The 21,976-nt window shown below is 35.2% G+C and overlaps 1 protein-coding gene across 1 annotated transcript in view; it reads left to right on the top strand.

Moving 5' to 3' along the window:
• LOC150100966 (transcription initiation protein SPT3 homolog) overlaps window positions 1-21,976 on the top strand; it is a 143,438-nt gene that overhangs the window by 113,791 nt on the left and 7,671 nt on the right. Inside the window, exons 9-11 of the mRNA XM_090401735.1 lie at window positions 1,277-1,435; window positions 11,638-11,745; window positions 11,884-11,997. Of these exons, the coding sequence (XP_090257861.1) occupies window positions 1,277-1,435; window positions 11,638-11,745; window positions 11,884-11,997 (381 nt within the window). The remainder of the gene's footprint in view (window positions 1-1,276; window positions 1,436-11,637; window positions 11,746-11,883; window positions 11,998-21,976) is intronic.

Genomic DNA, 21,976 nt, shown 5'->3' on the forward strand with positions numbered 1-21,976 from the left:
ACAAATCACCAGACAAGATCAGATCTCTCTCTGTTTGGACTAACGTTTACCTCTAGTCTCTCCTGGCATAAACATATCACATCAGTTGCCCCCTCAACATTCAAAAAACTTGGCATTCTCTTTTATTCAAGAGGTTGTTTTACACCCAACCAATTCTTAACTATATATTTGGCCATGCTTAGAATACTACTTGCATGTTTGGGGTGCTGCTGCTAAAACTTCCCTTAAAATCTTGATGATGTCCAGAGGTAAGCAGTTAGACTCATAGATGATCTTTTCTCTCTCTCTCTCTCTCTCTTACAGGCTCACTTCAACCTCTATCTCACTAGCACTTCTATGGTCACTTCCTCCAGTTAATTGGTAACCATCATTCCTCCACTTTCTCTTCCACATGTTAATACAAAAGCAGCAGCTGCCCAGCATGCTTTTACTGTGTAACTGCAAATGCATTGTACCTACATTTCCTCTTCCTCTTTTATTCCATCCACCTCTGTCTTACAACCTACATCTCTTCAAAAAAAAAAAAAAAAAACATCAATAAACTTCTACTTCATTCCTCATCTGCACCTCACACACACACATAGCAGTGACATGCTTATAGTCTCTTTATTTCTTGTATATGGGATCAAAAATAAAAAAAAAAGAAGAAAGTCATTACATAATAACCTGCTTCAGTGCATTATTATGTCTCCTTTTTGCTGCTTAACTTTCTTCTCCTTCCATTGCTCTTCTAAATGCTCTAATTCCTGAATCATCAGTCTACTAATTGGCTTTAATCTTGAGATTTCTAGTTATGTTCATGTCTTCATGTTTTTTTTCAATGGACAAATCGTCTGGTTCTCATTTTCATGTTAGTGTTCCATTCTGTTGCTGCTCTCTCCTTGTGCATATTTGGCATATTTTGCTGCACTATTTAATATTGCAGTATCTCAAAAAAAAAAAAAAAAGTTATGAAATGCACCAAATATAATAAAAACACTAAAATCAGCACTAATATACTATAAAATACTAATTTTTCTAAATAAAAACATAATAAAAGAAATAAAAATTACCTAATTTACACAAACTGACTTCTCATGAAATTGCCTCAAACCTAATATTGCTGGAACTAAATTATAACCTGTATTTAAACTGTCAGATTAATAGCAGTTGCTATTTTTGTATCATTTTTTTGTCATATTGATATTTAGTAAGTAATATTAAATTACTAGTCATTCTTTTGTTTAGTATCAGTTTCTATGATTAGTACTTTTTTTTTTTCCTTCTCCCATCAAAGATTGTGGATCTGGCACTGATGGTTAGACAAGATACAAAAGACGATATCCTAGATAGAATGCAACCACCAATATTGTGTAACCCTGAGTATCCAAGCATTCAGACATCATTTTTTACCCAGCGCTCATATACATCAAGTAGACCTGATTCTCCTTCTCAGGTGACTATGAGATCTTTATACTTAATGTTTTAATATTTGCTTACATACTTAATGTTGTAATATACAACTGCTGTAATCCATTTAAAAAACAGAAACATGAGTAACTTACATGGATTATTAATATTGGTAACTTTATACTAATAAATTAATCATTTACTAATATAGAAATTTTTCCCATATCATAAGTATCTTCAATTTAAAAATGGAACAGAATAGTATAAAAAGAAAACAGAAAAACAAATTGAGACTGAAGTTTGATATCAACAAGCAGTTAATGCCTAATCAAAAAAAAAAGAAAAAAGTTGAGCAGACAGACAGATTGGAGGAGTATTTTTTACCATATGGGAGATGTCATCAGACCTCTTTCTGGGTAGGACAATTTAATAATGCTTTACAGCTTTCTTTGTAAAGCTGTTTCATAACAGATGTATGCTTTAGTGAGGTTCCTATGTTTATAGGAGGTGGAATTTGATATATATTTCGTATTCTTTATGAATGAGCAAAGGCATGTCTTTCAGATTGTCCAGAATATGGTAAATCACAACAGCAGGGAAGCTGGTAAACATATGGAAAATCTAATAACAGAAATTTGATTTTTAGCCAAGAAACAAATTATGCATTACAAGGCATAATGCCATAAGAAGATTTGAGAGGCTTGAGAATTTTAGCGATGTGTTATGATACTCCTTGATACATGGAATTGATATCATCTGTTTCTCCAAAGACTGTTTTTAACTGAAGCTTCTTGGTTGTTATACAGCTCTCTAAGAGAATTAGATGCTCATATATTCCCATTGATCTCATCATGTTCCACAATCTGTTGTGATCCACACAATCAGAAGCTGTTTTATAATCAGTAAAACAGATGAATACTTCCTTCTGAAATTCTCTTGTTCTTTCATTATCTATCTCATGTTTACTGTCTGATCTCTAGTTCCTCTGTCTCCTAAAGCCTGCCTGTTTTCTGGCATTTCTCTATTCACATATAGTTCCAGTGTTGTTAGGATCACTGATTAAAATTAAATTATGGTTCTGTTTTAATATCAAATTAAAACAATGGTTCTGTAATTCTCGCAATCTCTGGGGTTTTTTGGAATTGGGATGAATATTGATATTTTCGCGATCTCTAGGCCAGCATATTTTGTGACAAATTTCAGTTAATATATTCATTACGTCCCCAGCTGTTCTCAATAATTCCATTTTGATGCTCCATCAGTTCCAGGAACTTTTCCTTTTGGCAGCTGTTCCATTGCTGAAATCACTTCACTTTTCATTATCATTCATTCCTCAACAAATTCTCTCCTTCAATATTAATATCTTTCTTGTACAAATGCTGTACATACTCTTTTCATCTTTTCTTTTCTTTCCTTTTTTTTTTTTTTTTTTTCACTTCTTTCTCTACAGCCAAATTTTTTCCTGAATTACTTTTTTACTTCTCCTTATCTAAGGATAAACTTCCCTGTAATTTCATTTCTTTTTCTAAACAGATCTCTTGTTCTACCTGTTGCACTATTTATTTAGATGTTTTTCTTTATCTTGATAATCTGTCTCTGGAAATCTGCATCAGTTGTCTAATCCTTTCTTCATTTCTCTGAAGTTTCATTTTTCTTCTTTCTCTTGCTATTTAAATAGCTTCTTCTGACAGCCATTTACAACGTTTCTTTCTTGGTAATTTATTTAGATTCTTTTTTATTCATTCTATTACTATAGATTTAGTTAGTTTCTTTCCACAGTTCTTCTAATTCTCTTCGTTATCTGATTTCTTTATGCGCCATTAGGTGAAGTCCACGTATACAACCTTTTTTTTATTTTATTGAAAGTAAGCATTTGTAATAAAGAAATTTTTTTTCATAAAACTTCGACATCTTTTTCCTGTTTCATTCCTCAATCTTAAATCAGATTTTCCAGTAGTGCCTAGTTCTTATTTTTCTCCAACCTGTTGCATTCCAATCATCTAATATCAATGGAAAATCTACATTATCAGTACTGTACATTCCTTGTTACAGTTTGCTATAAAATTCTTCTGCCTTATCTTTACTTGCATCTGTAGTGGGTACTAATCTTTGAGTGTGTCATTCACTGGGTATCCATTTATTCCAATTAGGATTATTCTGTCAAATAATGGGTTGTAATCTGAAATGTATTTTCCATATTCTCTTCTAACTGTCAATGTCCTTTATTTCTTCTAAAACTTTCATGTGCAGAGTAATAACTGAAGTCATCAGTACCCTATTCCTGTCCATCTGAGTCACTAATTACTAAAATTTTGAGTTCTCATTTCTTTCTTTACTAGTTTTTCTTGGCACATACTTCTTTCATTCCATGTCTCTATTTTATGTAAATCAGTAAAGTGGAGGCATCATCATCTTCTGAAATTATCAGAAGATGAACTTTCCAAAGTTTTTTTTTCATAGTTCAGAGGGCATATTACAAAAGTTAGTAAAATAGCTGAATGAATTACTTGGATGTTGAAAAACACGCTAACAAGTAAAGATAATAAAGATATTATACCTCTTTATAAGGCTATGGTTCACTTACATCCTGACTACTGTGCACAGATTTGGTTTCTTGGGGGGACCAGGAGGTGGTCGAAAAGATTCAGAGACAAGTGACCAAGATGGTGACAGGTCTGTAGAAGACTTTGTAGGTTACAAAGTTTAGTTGATAGTCAGACAGGAAGGGATGTGATATAAACTTTTATTAAAAGGATTTTATAAAATTGATGCAAGTGAAATTTTTCAATATATGACAAATGGAGAACTAGGGGCCATCCGTGACCTCTTGTTCTCTGACTATTTGTCAAAGAACAATTGTGTAAGAGTATGGTTAATTGTGTAAGAGTGTGGTTAATAGGGATGTGCAGACCAGATTTTTTGCATGGAGACTGGTGAGATAGTGGAATGGATTGCCAGAATTGGTTAGTTCCCTTACAGTGAATGGATTCAAGGAGGGGTACGATAGGATTTGTGTGTGTGGTAGTTGATTTGGGTCTCCTGCGATGAGCCTCCAGACTTCATGGGGATGCTGTAAATAATAATAATAATTTCATTGAAAGTTCTCTTCTCCAATACCCATTTCATATCTTCTGACCTGGGTATCTCATCATCCAAACCATATCTCAATAACTTAAGCCTTCGTTTATAAGATATTCTTGGCAAAATTATACAGAATTGGTTTGTCATTGCCTTCTTCTGTGTTTGTGATGTATGTGGGCCTTAGAAATCACTGCTTATCTGCTATGGGAGGTCCTACAAGGAAAAACTTGTAGCTCTCCAAACAGTATCACCAGCTATGGTCTGCATTCACCTCCTCACCGCATTGAGGTGTACATCTGACTTGAGGAGGTGGATGTGTATACACGTGTGCAAAACTCTGAATCATTAAACTTTCTAAGTTAGGTAACTTTTAGCAATTTGGTTTAAAAATATCTGCATGTAATAAATAATGTTACAAAATCTTGATTCAGAACAGAAGCCAGCAGCTTATTTCTATGACATTCGCTTCTAGCTTCATAATGATGTAGTTGACTTTCATTTAAGGTTAAGAGGGGGAGGAGATAAAGTTAACTCCCACTTGTTGGAACCCCCAGAGTTTGTTATAGTGGATAGTTTGATTTTCTTTAGAATAGCATTATGCATATGGGGTTATGATTATGACTTCTTGGTAGTGAGAGGTTAGTTGATTATATGCAAGTATACATATTTCAGTTTCTTAAAATAATAAATAATTTGAATTTTACAATATTATTTTATGCACAAGCTAGTAGACTAATAGTTTCAAGGCAAATTTAAAGTATTATTAAATTAATTTAAAAAATTGGAATATTAGTAAGAGTGGTCCTTGGCTGATCTACTATATCATCAAAGCTTAATAGATTTTTCTGAATTACTGTTGTTCTGGCTAAAGTGTTGCATACCATAAAGCACATTGATCTTTTTATCAGACGTCACCATCTTGATCTCTTCTGATTAGAATAAAATCGGTGTACATATGCACTGAACTGAATCAGTAAACTTTCAACAATTAATCCACAGTTCGAATCAATTCTTATTGAATCTTTTTTCAGTTAGAGTAGTTCACAATTTTGCAAGCTGCAGGGGTTTGCAACCTCCATAGTTGAATTGCAAAGGACATCATGATTTGCTTCCAGTTGGAAAGACCCTGGTTTGAATCTCATCCAGAATGCAAAGAACCACTATAAGGATCTGTCGAGTAATGGTGAGTTAACTGGTTTTGTTACTGACATGACAGGGTTTCCCTTTCTGGAAATTTAGGCATTTTTTTTACCCCTCAAAATAGGCAAACTTCTGGTGAAAATTCATAATCTCATCTTCCTTTCCCTCTTTTACCTTGCGGTGTCGTAAGTTTATTAATCATCAGACCTGAAACCGTTCACAAGATAAGGTGGTCAGCCCTATGCCCTGGTGTATGTGTTGAGTTCTTGAGTTCTCAAGGCTGGTTTGCCTGCTTTGTGGGATGAAAAACTCCAAATAAACTGGGGGAAAAATCCTGCTGTCCATGCCCAAGATCAGCTAACTTGGCTATGGCTGAGGAAGATCCTTCAGCTCCTCACGTTCCCAACAGGAATCGAACCTAGGACACTAACCTTACTAGCCTTGCTAGCTTCAGTCATAATATCAACCTAACTTAACCTAGTCTGAATTTGAAGTGCCTAACTTTACAATAATGCTCAAGAAAAATAATTCAGCACATTACAAATGAATTATGACAAGATCTCCAGCTTCAGTCTCAGCATGTAATTAAGAATTCAACAATTTGACACTTTGAAAAGATCCATATCAAACATTGAAAGAAGAAAGGCAAAAAAAAAAGTAAATGCAGAAAACTCTTATGCAAATACGACTTATACACCTCTTATACAAATGACAGTTGCCCTGTGATTTGTTAATTATTATTATCATTATTATTATTCTGGGCAACTCCAAGGAGTCGACAGATTCATCGAGGAAGGCCCTAACATCATGTCAAGAACAACTATTCGACATTCACACAGTATCTATCATACCTTGCCTTGAACTCATTCACGGTCGTAGCACCCATAACAGACTCTGGCAGCTTATTCCACTCATTCACCACTCTCCAAATAAAAAACCTAGCTCTAACACCCTTGTTAACCACATTCTTGCTCAGCTTCCATGCATGGCCCCTAGTCCTCCCACCACCAGTCCTATTTTCAAAAATATCTTCTGGATTAATCTTATAGAAACCCTTCAGTAATTTGAATGTCTCAATCATATCACCCCTTTTCCACCTATCGACCAATTTTTGCAACCCACAAATCTTCAACCTATTCTCATAAAGTTCATTCCACAGACCTGCTATCATCTTGGTCAATCATCTCTGGATCCTCTCCACTTCTTACCCATCACAAAGAAACCCTGGCGCCCATAACTGGGCACAGTGGTCTAGATGGGGTCTTATCAAGTCTCGATACAGAGGAACAATAACTTGTTTGTCTCTGCATGTTAAAGTATTTTTCAGAAGCCAAGTGATTTGATGAGCTGATGTAGCCACTTTTGCAATGTGGCTCCTAAACTTCAATTCCCTATCCACCAACACTCCCAAATTCCTGGCCTCATCAATCTCCTGGAGTGCGGTTCCACCAATGTGATATACTGCTGCTATTCTTTTCACCCCAAAATGCATAACCTTACACTTTGCCACATTAAATTGACATCCATTTTTCCTAGCCCAGACCTCCAAACTATCCAAATCATCCTGTAAAATTTTGACATCCTGTGCATTCACAATTGCTCTACCCAACTTTGCATCATCAGCAAACAAGTGAACACTTCCTCTCAAATCCTTTCCTATATCATTGATGAACAAATTGAAAAGTAGTGGTCCAAGAACAGAGCCCTGTGGCACACTAGTAGTCACAAGCCGTCTTTTAGACTCAACTCCTGAATAAACCACTCTCTGGTATCTCTTCATCAACCACCCTCCTATCCTCTCCATCTGCTCCAGTTTACTGATTAGGGTTCTATGTGGTATCCTGCCAAAGGCCTTGGCAAGGTCCAGTAGAATCACTGTAAACCCATTACCTTTATCCAGTTCAGCCGTCACTGTGTTATAAAACGTGAGCAAGTTACTGAGGTATGATCTACCCTTCACAAAACCATGTTGTCCCCCATACAATATCCCATTTTCATCTATCCAATCCTGTATTCTTTTCTTGACTAATTTCTCTAAGACCTTGGCAATGATTCCTGATATGCTAATCAGTCGGTAATTTACAACAGCAGTCTTGGAACCACCTTTATGCAGTGGAACTATTTTTCCCTCTTTCTACCCCCTCGGGACTAACCCAGACCCGAGACTCAAAATTAAACAAAATGGTCAAGGGTAATGACAATTCTTTAGCCACTTCTCATACAACACGAGCTGGTATACCATCCAATCCCACAGATGTATTGACATTGAGGTTATGCAATAGACTACTCACCTCCACTTCATTCACCACAATTCCCATATAATCTACTGGTTCATTCATTTCTGCAATGTCACCACCTGGATGATATATTCTTGCAAATTGCTCACTCAGTAACTATATCAACTGATTCAGTTACCTCCCTACCATCGGCATTCTTTAAAATCATTCTGCCATATACATTTTTCCTTTTACTTGCAACATATTAAAAAAACTGTTTAGGATTCTCTTTAGCCTGCATGGCCAATGTTCTTTCGTAATCCTTTTTTGCTTTTCTTACTACACTTGTTACCCTTCTGGCCTACGCAAGAGCAAGACATTTGAACGTTTATGTCTTGGATCTAACACCTTTCACATACATCATTTCTGCATTCATATACTCATCTGGCATCTGTCTCACATCATGCAAGGAAGCATACATTCAGCTAATTCTGGGGAGGTAGAAAAAATCTGCCATCAAACACTGCTGACCACTGCTTGCCCTCACCTGTTCTATGTAAAATAAGGGAATCGTTGGCAGTCAACTTTTCACCAGCTTGGAGGTCTACCAGGTAGTGCAGTCTGTGATAAACATTCACCATGTTTCATATAGTTCAAATCAGAACTCCAGCTTCATTCTCAGCCTACACTATAGCTCATATCTTTTTTATTTTTTAAATCCGAATTGCGCTTTTAGTCTCTCACTAAGCCTGTTGGGTGCCAGTTCTGTTCTCACATCTAGATGGCACCATGGTAGCATCATCCAAAGATAATGTTTACTTCTTGTATCAATCTCTTTCAACTCTTCCATAGACGACTGTGGCAAAGCCTAGATAGCAGTAAGTCTTCTGGTCCAGATGGTCTCAACAGTTTTGCTCAAAATTTGTTCTCCTACCAGAATTACCATCCATCATGTTTCACCTGTTAGCTGTTGTACTCAGTTGGTAACTGCCCAACAACATAGAAGAAAGCCTATATCCAACCTATCTCTAAAAAAAAAAGGGGGAGCTAAAAGTCTGCATTCAAACTATCATCTCATTATCCACACTGGAGCCTACCAGGGTTGACTCTAGTCTTTCTTAACACAAACACAATATATCCATAGGCCTCTCATCCTCAAAAAAACTTAGTATCATCTTTTGTTCATGACACTTCTCACAGTGTAAATCTCAACTCTACCAATCATTAGACTACTTGATGGTATTTTAAAGAGAGTTGCCCGTTTAAGAATTACATTCTCACAGATTCGCTCTGATCACTTTCTAGATAATCTATGTTATGAAACTTATGGATACAATTACCGTGTTAGAGTAAAACTTTAGTTTAATATAAACCGAAATATACACTCGACGTTTCGACCTTCACATTAAGGTCATCTTCTGGAGTATACATATATATACAAAGAAACAAGCCGCACTACAATCTAGGTGATTAATCATAATTTCACGGGCTTCTTTAAATTTCCATTCATACCAAGTTTTTGTATGATGCAAAGAACAAGTACTTTTCCAATCAATTCAATGTAGGGTGTTAAGAGCATGATCTGAGAGGCCTTCTTCACCAAAATTATCATATTTAATGTGTCATTTGTGTTCTTTTTTTATGGATAGGGATTGTATGTTCAGTTTCCCCAATATAAGGTAATTTACAGGTGCAGTAAACTCCAGGGTGTGCCAGTGGGGGTAGAGGATCTTTAGAGGTGTTGAATATGTTTTTTAATTTTAAAGGTGGTTTAAAAGTGGCATTAAGCTTATAATGATGTAGGATTCTATTAATTTTTTCTGATAACCCTTTAATATATTTGAGTGTTATGGTTTTACTGTAATCTATATTTTTGATGAAGTTTTATGAAGAATTTTATTACTAGTATTTTTGCTACAGCTGTTATTTATAAATGTATTGCTAATAATTTTTAATTCTTGTGTAAGAGCTTGTTCATTGGAGCAAATTGTTATAGCTCTGTTTATGAGGGTGTTGATGACTCCAAATTTTTGTGGTGGCGATATCAGTTAGCATGTATATATTGGCCGGTGTGTGTAGGCTTACAGTAAACAGTGAAGGATAGACTGCCCAAGGGAAGATGTGTGACTAGTGTATCCAGGAATGGGAGCGAGTTCTGATTTTCAATTTCAATAGTAAATTGTATGCGCTCATGTTGTTCGTTCAGGTGGCTAAGGAATGTGTTTAACGTTTGGTGGCCGTGTGGCCAGATAATGAACACATCAACGTAGCTAAGCCAAACTAGGTTTTAGAGTAAAGGAATCAAGAGCACGTTGCACAAAAGTTTCCATATAAAAATTAGCAATTGGGGGGGATAGTGGTGAGCCCATGGCTGTACCTTCTTTTTGTAGGAAAATTTATTCTGCCACAAGAAGTAACTGGAACGTAGTATGTGTACAAAAAGATCTTAACATCGGGTGGAAATTTGTTCTGTAGACGAAGAATTGTGTCATTGATTGGGATATTTGTGAAAAGGGCAGAAACGTCAAAACTGACTAATAAATCATTTTTGCTGAGTGTTATGTTTTTAATTTTGTTTATGAAGTGCTGTGTGTTCTTTATATAGCAGGGGGAATGACCTACCAACTCCTTGAGTGTTGATGCTAATTTCTTGGCTAGGTGAAAATTAGGGCTGTCTATTCCCTCAACTATCGGCCGAAGCAGAATGTTATGTTTGTGTACCTTGGGAACAATATATTCTGGGAGAACGGGCATAAAGAGGTATTAGTTTTTTAACAGCGTCTGACGGTCAAGAGGTGACAGACTTTTAGCACCAGAGGTCAGGTAAATAGTTTTAATGGCTGATCAGTAACTGTAGCATGCCATGTAGATTGTAGTGCAGCTTCTTGTTTCTTTGTATATATACGTATTCTCCAGAAGATCACCTTAATGTGAAGGTCGAAATGTCGAATGCATATTTTGGTTTATATTAAACTAAAGTTTTACTCTAACACGGTAGTTGTATCCATAAGTTTCATAATATATTCTGATCACCGTGTAAGCATGAAGAGAAAGAATTCTAGATGATCTGTTTATTCTAGATATATCTGTTGCTGTATGTATTTTCATGGGTGCTGCTTCACGGAATTTGCCATAATCATTCCTTCAATTTCCTCTAAACATGTTTATGCATGCATCTGCTAGCCACTATCAGTATGTAGTTCAGGATCAGTCTTATCAAACCAACCTCTCATTCTTCCTGTTCAGTCCATGGGTGCTGGAACATCTTTCTTTCTTTCTCCTGATCACTTGCACACATGTGACACTATTTTGTTATAGGTTTTGAATCTTGTGTGTGAGGTTCATATAAAATTAAAATAAAAATAAAAATCAGCTGAAAAAAAAAAAATACTTGATTTTTAGAACTGTGGACCTTGATTCATGTTATTCAGTCTAATAGAGTTCAAAGGTACCGTATGCTTATGTTATATAGATTCCCCCCCCCTCCCATTTATCTCCAAATATGTCTTCATTATATTCTTTTTATTTTCAAACAGTAATGCTTGATTACTAGTAGTTTATAATTAGACTGAAAGTGATGTTTAGGTACTAAAAGGGGTGAGAAGCAAATCAAAAATGGTTAAGAATTATATATTAAACTGATATACCATATATGTAACTATTACTAAAATGAAAGATAATTGTGTGTTATAAGATAAAGTAATTTTAAAACTTAATATAATTATTAAGAAAAAGTGTTCTTTAAGAAAAAAATTTACATGAATGATTAACACACACATATGACATTTTTCTGATGAAAGTTTCTTTGCAGATGACAACATCACCTCCAGCATCTCCAGTTTCCCAGGCTGCTGGGTCTCATTTTCCCTCTACTGCAGTAGCTGTATCAAAACCTAGACCTCCAAAGAAAAGAAGAAAGGTAATTTTGAGTGAATTAATCTTCTTTCATTGCTTTAGTTGGTGCTTCACATATTAAAATAAGAAAGTTTTTTAGTGATACACATTAATAATATGTTACATGTGTGAGAATTATTTTAAATGTAATTGTTTTCATTAGAGTGAAAGCCATGTCGCTCAGGAATACCCAGGTTCACAATGCATTCAACCATCTGATATTAGAGAAGCTATTAGACGCTACTGGAGACAGACAGGACCATTCATGTTATTTTCTGTAAGTAATTTCTATTATTTGGTGTATACATCAGAATGAGATTTCACTCATTTATTATCCTTGACAAATATATTTCAGTATATAGTGTACCATACTAGTCATTTGATGTAGTGAGTAAGCTTTTTGAGGAAGGATATTATTCTCTACTATTTCAAATCACTTCTATTTAATATAGGATTTTCATGTGGTATAATATATATATACTGTCAAAAAATATAAATATCTAAAGATGCTTTCTGTATTAGATAAAAATTATGATAAATTTCATTTCTTTATGAATGTTCTTGTTGATCACAGTCTGTAGGCTGTAGTCTACACATAAACATTCAAAACAGTTAGATAATGCAGAAACCTTGTTGTGCAGACCAAATGTGGAACTTTTTTTCCCCCTCAAGGCACTTAAATTGAGGCTCAAGAGAAGAAAAAAATAATAAAAAAATTCTGTGATAAGCAAAGTGGTGGTCTCACACTAGGTGATGGAAGTCATATACCACCTAAATACTTTTCTACACATTCATTTCACACACTGTCTAATTCAGACCTACAGTCTGCTGGTTGGAGAGTGCTCTTCAGCACTCATTGGTCACTGATTTTATGTCACCTACCAGGTAACGATTGTGCTGTTACTGCTACTAGGCATTTCCACTTTGCAGTAACATCACTCACAGTTGATCAGAGCAGCTGCAGCAGTGAGTTGTTGCAAAGGTGGCATTTATGATAATGCCACATCAAAAATCACTGAACTCTTCAGTACGGTCCTGTTTATTGCTAATGTTTATCTATGATGATTTCGAGACACTGTGTTCCATCCTAACCATGGCTCACCTGTGTGAGCCATGGTTGGGATGTGTATAGCCATGTCTACTATTACAAAGATGTTCAGATATTTTTGATCAGCTAGTTTACTTTATTTAAGGATCTGCTTCAATTGATTGGAAAAAAAAAGATGTGAGAAAATAATAAGAAAAGCTTAAAAAAAGGAATGCTTAGAAGAAGGAATTTGTTATAGTGAGAGGAATTGTCTTACAATGATGATGATTTAAAAAAATTAAAATAAAAATCATCTAGTCTTACCTAGTTTGAGATTTTGTTTCATGATAAGTCCTCCTAAGCAATTTGATATTGTAGAATGAAACAAGGAGATATCAGCTTCAAAAAATAGTGATGGAATTTCTTTATTCTTTTCTTTGAAAAGAGTTATTAATTTATCTTAAGAATTGTTTTAAAAAATCAACAACAAAAAAAACATAGTTTTTCAGTTTCAGTTCTGAGTTTATCCTTTTAGAAAATGTGAGGTTGCTTAAGGATCATAACTGGGAGAAGATCTCTACATAGTTGTTTACCAGACAGCTTCTAACATAATGCCCAGTTCTTCATTCTTGTGATGCATCACTGTTAGTAGGTATATGCCTGCATACTAAACAAATGAGGATGTCCTGGCAACTAGTTGACAAGCATTTAGTTGGCCAAGTTATATTTTGTATTGGCTTAAACCAAAAGACAATGATGGTATAACAGATGAAATATCATGCCAGCTGGGATGTCACCTGGTTAAACAAGGTCTTTTGCTGTTCTTTTTTGGGAAAACAGCCAGCTACCGGAAGAAACTCCAACCCACCATCAGCAGAATTCATGAGAGGCACCATAACTTTATAAAGTATTAGTGGGCAAGAAGTGGAACTGGCAGAAGAATGGAAGAAGTATTACATTAACGCAATTGGCATTACTGAAACAAAGAAGACAAAAACAGATGAAATTCTACTAAATAACCAACACAAGGTTACATTTAGGTAGGAATGACCATAGAAAGGAAAGAATAGTTATAGTATGCAACACTAAACACATAATCTTGAAGAGTGGCAGTAGTGTCAAGTAGAGTGGATAAACATCGAAATTGGGAATTGGACAATGAAACATTTGTAAATATGGTTCCCCACAGAAGGAAGCAGAGGAATTATTACTGACATAAAGAAAAAGTTGGTCCTTATTGCAGATCGAAATGCAAAGTAGGAAATTGATACAATTTTTTATGTAGAAAAAAGAGTAAAGCTTATACTAATGGTCAACACCTACTGGTACATGGACTAGTCATCACTGAAATCATGTTCCCACATAAAAAGTGCACAAGTTCACAAGGAAGAACACATACAAGAAATAAGAAATCTCATTGACTATTATTAATAGTAATACCTTCACACTAGTGAAGGACACAAGACTATATAGGAAATTTAAAATAGTAACTGTTCACTATTTAGTTTTCTGCAGGATGAAATTGAATATCGTATTGAAAAGAATCTACTAACTCCATTTATCCACCAAAAGGAATAGGTGATATTGTTTTAGCTTTATCTAACTCTTGGAGACTCATGGGCAGTCTTCCTGTAGCCAATCAGAGATCACGGATAACTGGTCCAAACTTTCATGATCTTAAACAGCATATGGTGGAGAGAGTATAGCAAACAACTGCTGCCATCTCTTGGTCCCTAACCCTAATGTAGTATATTATTGTTTGAAATAGTATGGGTTCTATGTTCGATTTTTTTTTCTTGTTTATGGGATGCAAAACTCGAGTTTTCAGGAGAATAAAAAAACTCATGCCACAGATAAACTAACTCATGGTTGAAGAAATGCTTAGAAAAAGTTTATCTTTGGCAACTAGAATTGAACTTAGAGCATTCTTTCTTTGGGCAGTCTAACACTATGAAGCAAATGCCATTTTCACAAAGCTACACTTGCCTGAAAAGAAAAATGTATAAGAAAATTTTTAAAAGAAACAAAGTTGTGAGCAGCTTACAGAAGTGAACTGTGGAAAGAAATATACAAGTGAAAATTAAGACAAAAAATGAAAGAGTTTGAAAACAATAACCACACCCTTAGAGACTCATTGGCAGACTCTGAAGAAAACATTGATTTAGCTGGCAACACATGGTAAAGTTGTCTGCAGAAATAGAAAAATTAGATCTTCATGGTGGATTTACAAAGAGAAGAAAACATATTGAAAGTTCACAGCAAGTTAGTTAGCTTATGCTCTGAGAGAATACATAGAAAATGTAAGAAAACAAAGTATAAAAGTAACTAAACAAAAGTCACAGGAAGAATTTGGTAAAAAGTATAGAAGATCGCTATTAGGAAGGTGACAATGTTAGAGAAATCAGGAAATTGGCAGTATGTTATAGAGACTGTTGAAAAAACTAAAAAGAATCTAAGATGATAAAAGTGGTGTGAAAACTGAAGATATTTTGGATGTCTGGTGTAATTGCAGACTGTTAAATGAAACAAGCAGTGACAAAATGGTACAAATTATTCAAGTGGGATGCAATTAGGAGTACATATCCATATTTTATTTGGAAAACCATCGAAACTTGAAATATGTAAAGGCAGCTTGAGTAGGTAATTTGACCAGAAATGCTCAAATATGGAGAATAAAAGTTTCACAGTGACTACACTGCATGATTGAGAAGACCTAGTCTGAGGTTGGATCAAAAGTAGGGCTCTTACTAGTATCAGTCTATTAAAAGAAATAAAGCTGAATGTGAGAATGCAAATGAATTTCCCTACTAAGTGTTTGAGGTAAGATTTATGCCAGCATACTCAAGAAGAAGCTCTGAAAAATTGTTGTGGGGAAACTGCTCAGACTAAATAGAAAATGTCAGAATTAGATTTTTCACTTGAAGCCAAATAGTTAAGAAATCTGAGATTATAGCAAGGACCTATATTTGTTTTATATATCTGGAAAAGGCATATGAAAAGGTGCCAAGAGAAAAGCTGTTTGAAATATATAGCTATATGGTGTAAGTGGAAATTGCAAACAATACATGGTCTGTTTTTAGTTGTAAGTTAGAATTGAATGAGGTACAGAAAGATATATGTTTTGATGTATAATTTGGTTTGTGATAAGAGTGCACATTATGCTTCACATTATGAAAAAAAAGTGACATAAACTGGATATCAAAATTGGATATGTTAATCTCAGGTCTTTATGCCAATAATATTACACATCTAAATATAAATTTATTTCAAGTCTGCAGAATTCTTTAACTAAATTGAATAACTTCTATGACAAATGTGTTATGAAAATCAGCAATAAAAAGATAATTAAATAGTCAGAAACATTGAAAACATCAGCTGGATTCTGAATTTGGGAATCTATAGAACAAGTGAAAACATTTCAACTATTTTGGTTGGATGGCATAAGTGGCTGAATCATATTAAAAATAAAGTTATTAGCAAGGAACATGACATTGTTAAAAATCAGGAATGTGTGAACAGAGCTAATTTCAGATAGTATAGGAAACAGAAACAAAATAGGGAAAGAAACTTTAGCAAAACAGGTATTTGATGCCAGGATTGGGAGCAAGATGACCCAGAGGAAGACCATGTTCTAGAAGTCAAATAAGTCAAATGGAAAAAAAAAAAAAAATGCCCTTTTCTACAGGGAATAAAGCAGCAGTCCATATAAAATATGAGAACTGCTTCTGCTTTCTTTCTGTTTATATTCTCTGCGATCTTCTGCTATTCAAGATATATTCCATTTCTAATTTAAAAAAAAAAAAAAATACAAGTAAAATGTAATCTGTACTAGTTGCATTTTTCTACTGTAATTTCAACATAACATGCACAGTCACTTCTGTAGTGGGCAAATGTTAAATTTTTTGGTCTACAGACCAAAAATTTAACATGCCTTTATTAAGTGTCTGTTACTGAATTTTATATTCTTTATACCAGATGAACAGTTCAAATGAGAACTTAAATTAATTACAAAATACATTATTACAAATGCAGAATGAGTTTTGAATGTTTATATAATAATTAGTGTTACAGAAATTACTTTTTCATCACTCATAATATGAAATAAAGAGATTTTTCTTTTGAAGCTGTTATTTGCAAATAATTTTATGATTAACTTCTTTCATCCATTGTGCTGCTGGTTTCTATGATAGTTGCATGCCTTCTTATAATTCCACGTAAATTCCTTCTCTCTTGATACAGCTGCATTTCTATTCTTCCTTCAGTTAGCACTACATGGTCACTCTCACCAGTTGAGAGAAGTAGGACATCTCAGTCACAGCCAGATCCTCTGATGCTATGACCCAATCATAAAAATTCTTGATCCTTGTGCTCCCTCCACTATATACTGTCTAAGACAATTCTAGATCCAAAATAAAAAAAAAAAAATCAGTTCCCTTAGTACTGCAGGCTGCCTCCTCCACCCAATTTATGTTACTATGGTTGAAGTCCCCCATATTGATCACTTGCCAATTTAATTTGCCTAAACATTTGTTGCTCATCACCTATATTTACTGGTCTATAGCAACAAATGTTGCTACTATAAATGTCTTGTCTTATAAATGCCTATCTCACATCATATACTCTCAATAGCCTGCTTCTATACCTACTTATGCAATAGGGCATACACCCTCTCATTTTTTAAGCCACTATTTCCACAAGATCATCCCTGTTATTTTTCACCCTTGTAATTTTAGTTTTCCTGCCCTGATACATTCACTTGCCCAGAAAGCAACAGTCTCCAAATATCTACATTCAAATGTACTCCATGCATCCACATATTCCAGACTACTCTTCCTACACATGCTTGCAATCATCTCATTTGTTATCGCTGCTCTTCTCCTCCACTCTGCAATATTATACCTGGGCAACACATTCACTGGCTTCCCTCTGACATATTTCTGTTGCACTATCCCTAACATCAATCTTAAATCTCTCACTACATGATTTGTGCTATCTCTCAGATCGGTCATACCATTACTACCATCTCCTATACATTTTCACTTTTCTTCATTTCCATTACACTCTCCAGCAAGCGGTCAACTCTGTACCCCAAATCTCTGAATCTCCACTCTTGATTCATTCTTTTCTTGCTGGCATCCCTAACTTTTTCTGCATCTTGTCTCTCTCTCTCTCTCTTCTTTCTCTCACACTTTCCCTTCTTTCTCTCATCTCTCTGTTCCTTGCTTCCACGCTCTCTTGACTTTCTCCAATTTTCTCTCTTTCCCTGTCTCTCATTCTCTTGCCTTTCTCTCTCCCTTGCTCTTCTCATGACTTTCTTTCACACCTATTTTCATTCTCCTCACACTATCCAACCTCACCAGTGCCTCCTAATCTCTTGATTTACCTTCCTTAACTCATTCTTATGTCTTCCATCTGATTTCTCAGCAGTTTTGTTTCTCTCTTCCTCTCCATATATCCTGCTTTCAACTGATATTCACACACACGTAATCATGGGCATCAGATAAACCATCTCCCTCTCCTGCACTGTCCAAGGTCAAATCCATGTGTACATCTTTCACATACTCTTTACCCTTTAACACACTACTGGTATCCACAAATTGGCATTCACCTGTTTCTGAAGCACTATCTCTCCCATTGCCAAATCCTGAGATTGAAATACTTATATCTCCCAGTGCTTTTCACTGCCTACATTTCATTCACACATAAACACTCATTCCTCACTTGCCACATTTTAAAGCCATGGGATGCGTACAAGCCATGTGCATAGCCAGCAACAAAATCCTCAGTTATGCTATGAATAATGTAGTCTTTTAATGGTAGTAGGCTGGGTGATAATGTGGTAGACCTAGTGGCCACTGTGTTGAATATGATCGATACAATTGAATACAACGCAGAGATGATAACATTCTAATAAAAGACCACACCAGTTATACAAAAAGTTATCAAAATTTCGATAGTGCAAACTTAAAAACTAGTGGTAATAAAATAAACACAGTGAAATCTTTCCTTGCTACTAAACTTATCTTTTGTTTAACAGGTCATGTTGACCAATTGCTATATCTTCATGTGCTCCTTATCTTAAAATTCTTTTCTCGGTATTCTCTCCTCCATTTCTAAGATTTTTTTTATTTTTTTAATAACCTCCAGAATGGTTTGCCACCTTTCTGATATTTATTTTCATTGTTCTCACCAAATTCCTACCATGACTTTTGCCTGGCTCATTTTACATATTGCTTCACTTTATTGCATTTTTGTTTGTATTCTCTTGACATACATGCTGATTTGCTTGCCAGGAACTTTCAATATGCTTTCTTCTTTTCCTTGACTGCCTTTTATTTATGAAATCTTTTATGAAAATTGCATATATAATGAATTGAATTAGATATAAATTTCTCCTAATAGAAGATTATTAGATAACCAAATTTCTTAAACTATATTTTTCTTTCCATAGAGACAAGCAAAATCTGATTTCAATTATCACACAACTGTAGTTTTGTGATAATTGAAATCAGCTTTGAACTTCAGACGATGGGAAAATTTTCCTTAATTAATGTGTCTATTTTTATGAAACTGTAAAAATACAAGACTTCTTCTCTCCCTTCACAAAGCTATGCTGTTCCCATAGAGTATCATATTCTTATCAACATGTTCCTGAATTCTACCCTTAATCAGATTATTCAATACTAAGCTTAATCTCCGAGAACCAATTGTTCCCAGACATACATCATAGATTTGCAATAGGTTTGGCAACTTCTCATTTATGGGAGTGATGTATATATATTTAAAAAAAAAAAAAAAGTATAATTTATTACACCTTCTTGGATTGCATCTTTTATGTAATGGAACTATCTTGTTCCCTTTCTGTTTCCTTGAGAGACTGCCAATGCTGAGACTAAAATTAAATGGCCTAGTTAAGAACGTTATAATTTCTGTTGCAGAAATGTTGCATATTATCCCCTCTCTTCATCCAATAGCACCCTTCTAAGCATCCATTTGTTTAAAATGTAGTAAAAGAGCTTTTTTGGAATTTCCTTTGGTCTGCTCAACTAATTTCCTTAATTATTGTTATTATTAATATCAGACCTCCATGAAGTCAAAAGACTGATCACTTGGAGGCACACACTGTTACACACAAAGCCCATCAAACCATGCTTTCAATTCATTCAAAGTATCTGCATTCACCACATTGCTAGGCAACATCATTCCACTCACCAACCATGCTCCATGCAAAGTATTTATCCTTATGTCCCTGCCCACACCCTCCTTATGCAACTTCCAAGGAAGCTTAGAAGCTGCATAAGGCGGGTGTGTTCACCAATTAGAGGAACATTTTCTAAGCATTTTTTTGACCGGTTCCCGAGTTAGTCATTCCCTAGCACAGGCAACAGGTTTTTCATCCTGTAAACTCAAGAAAATCGACCATCGAACCTACACTGTTTTCATGGCAATAAAAATATTGTGTTAGGGACCACAAGATGGCAGCACTTGTTAGCCATCTGTTCACTGTGTGCCAATTAAATTAGTGATAGTCATGGGCCAGCTATCTCTGATTGGCTACCTGTGGAGATTGAACTGCCCACTCAGTCTCCAAAGGTTTGATAGGGCTAAAATGGCCTCATCTCTACTTATATAGGAATAAAAGGCATTAGCTGATTTTTTTTTCTCTCTCTCTCTCTCTCTCTCTCTCTCTCTCGCTCTCTCTCTCTCCATGTGTCATGTCTCCTTCCAGTGTTCATAATTTTTCATAATTGTGCTCCCTATAATGATTGGTTGGAAAGACCTGAATTTGAATCCTGTATAGGGTGTGAAGAACTGGAAAGTCCTTCAGCCAAAGGTGAGTTATATGATATCATATGGAGGTGACAGAGTTTTCCTCCTGGAAACTTGAAATTTTGTTTTTCATCCTGCAAAACCAACAAACTAGCTAGAAGTGAGCTAATTTACCAGTATATGTCATCCACGTCTCCTTTTGCACCTCATGGTCTATAGCAACTATATGATTTGTCCTATTGAGTTATCTCACACCACATAGCTTCAAATGTGCTGTGACCCTCAGTGCTAATTTTTTTTCAGTTCTGCTTTCATTAGCAATATCTTCTTCTTCCATTAACGATATCTTGCTAAAACCTAGAATTTCAGGTCAAGTAATGTCTAAAACTCATCACCCTTGTTCTTAATGCCTCCAGTATTAATATACATGTCCAAGAGGATGTATTGCAACATCCTCTTGGACCCACAGATTCCTGGTATATTTTGATAAGTACCCCTATTCAGTTCTTAAACATGAGAGACTACATTTAGTATTTATTCTTAGATCTTTCTCATTATTATGCTCACAGCAAAAGTGTTTGCACACATCCTCACTTCTATCTCCCTCCCCCCTCTTCCAACAGCCTTAATTTACCTTACTTTGCAAATCCATTCTCTCACCACACAACTTTTTTCAGGCAGTTAATTCTGCTGAAACTCAGGTCCTATCCATCAGTCATATACAAGTCCTTTTGTCCATCTAATTCACTGCTGACATCTAAAAACCGCACACCATTCCTTCCTCCTACATAACCATGGAAGAAGAGCTGTGATATGATTACAAATGAATTAATGCTCTTCTTCCAAGTTCACTCCTATCATACTGCAGCAGCAGATATACACACTTTACTCTTTCACTCTTCTTTTCCACTTCTTACAGTAACTCTTTCATATCCTTTAGGATTGATGCGCTTGTTTCAGCACTTGGCTAGAGGGACCAGAACAAGGGGATCATCTCTGGAAGTTCAATAAAGATGTGGTTAGTAGGAATGTGAGGACTAGATTTTTTGCTTGGAGAGTTGTGAGTGCTTTGTCTGGTCTCCAGCGATGAATTTTCAGACTCCACGGAAGTGCCCATATAATGATAATAATAATCTATAAATTATATATTTAGTTTAATCCTTTATCCAAGTGTAAACAAACAAAGTTTGCACCTGCTAGCACATCTCTATACGGACATGTATAACGCTATGCATTAAGGGAAGCAGCACTATCCAGACCGGTTTCGACCCCTTTATTGAGGTCTCATCAGTGGGAGCCAGACTCAGTGGGGGTGATACCAAGGTGGAATTAATGGAGAAGTCATATTTATCTATACGAGTTGCCAAAAGGTGTCACACCTTATTATTAAATTACTCTGGATTAGAGAAAGATGTTGGAAGTTTTTTCACTTGGTTAGACTATAAATTATATATTTAGT

This window comes from Typopeltis vanoorti, chromosome 12, assembly GCF_054136105.1.
Source record: "Typopeltis vanoorti isolate ZY-2024b chromosome 12, IOZ_Tvanoo_1.0, whole genome shotgun sequence".
Classification (NCBI taxonomy): domain Eukaryota; kingdom Metazoa; phylum Arthropoda; class Arachnida; order Uropygi; family Thelyphonidae; genus Typopeltis; species Typopeltis vanoorti.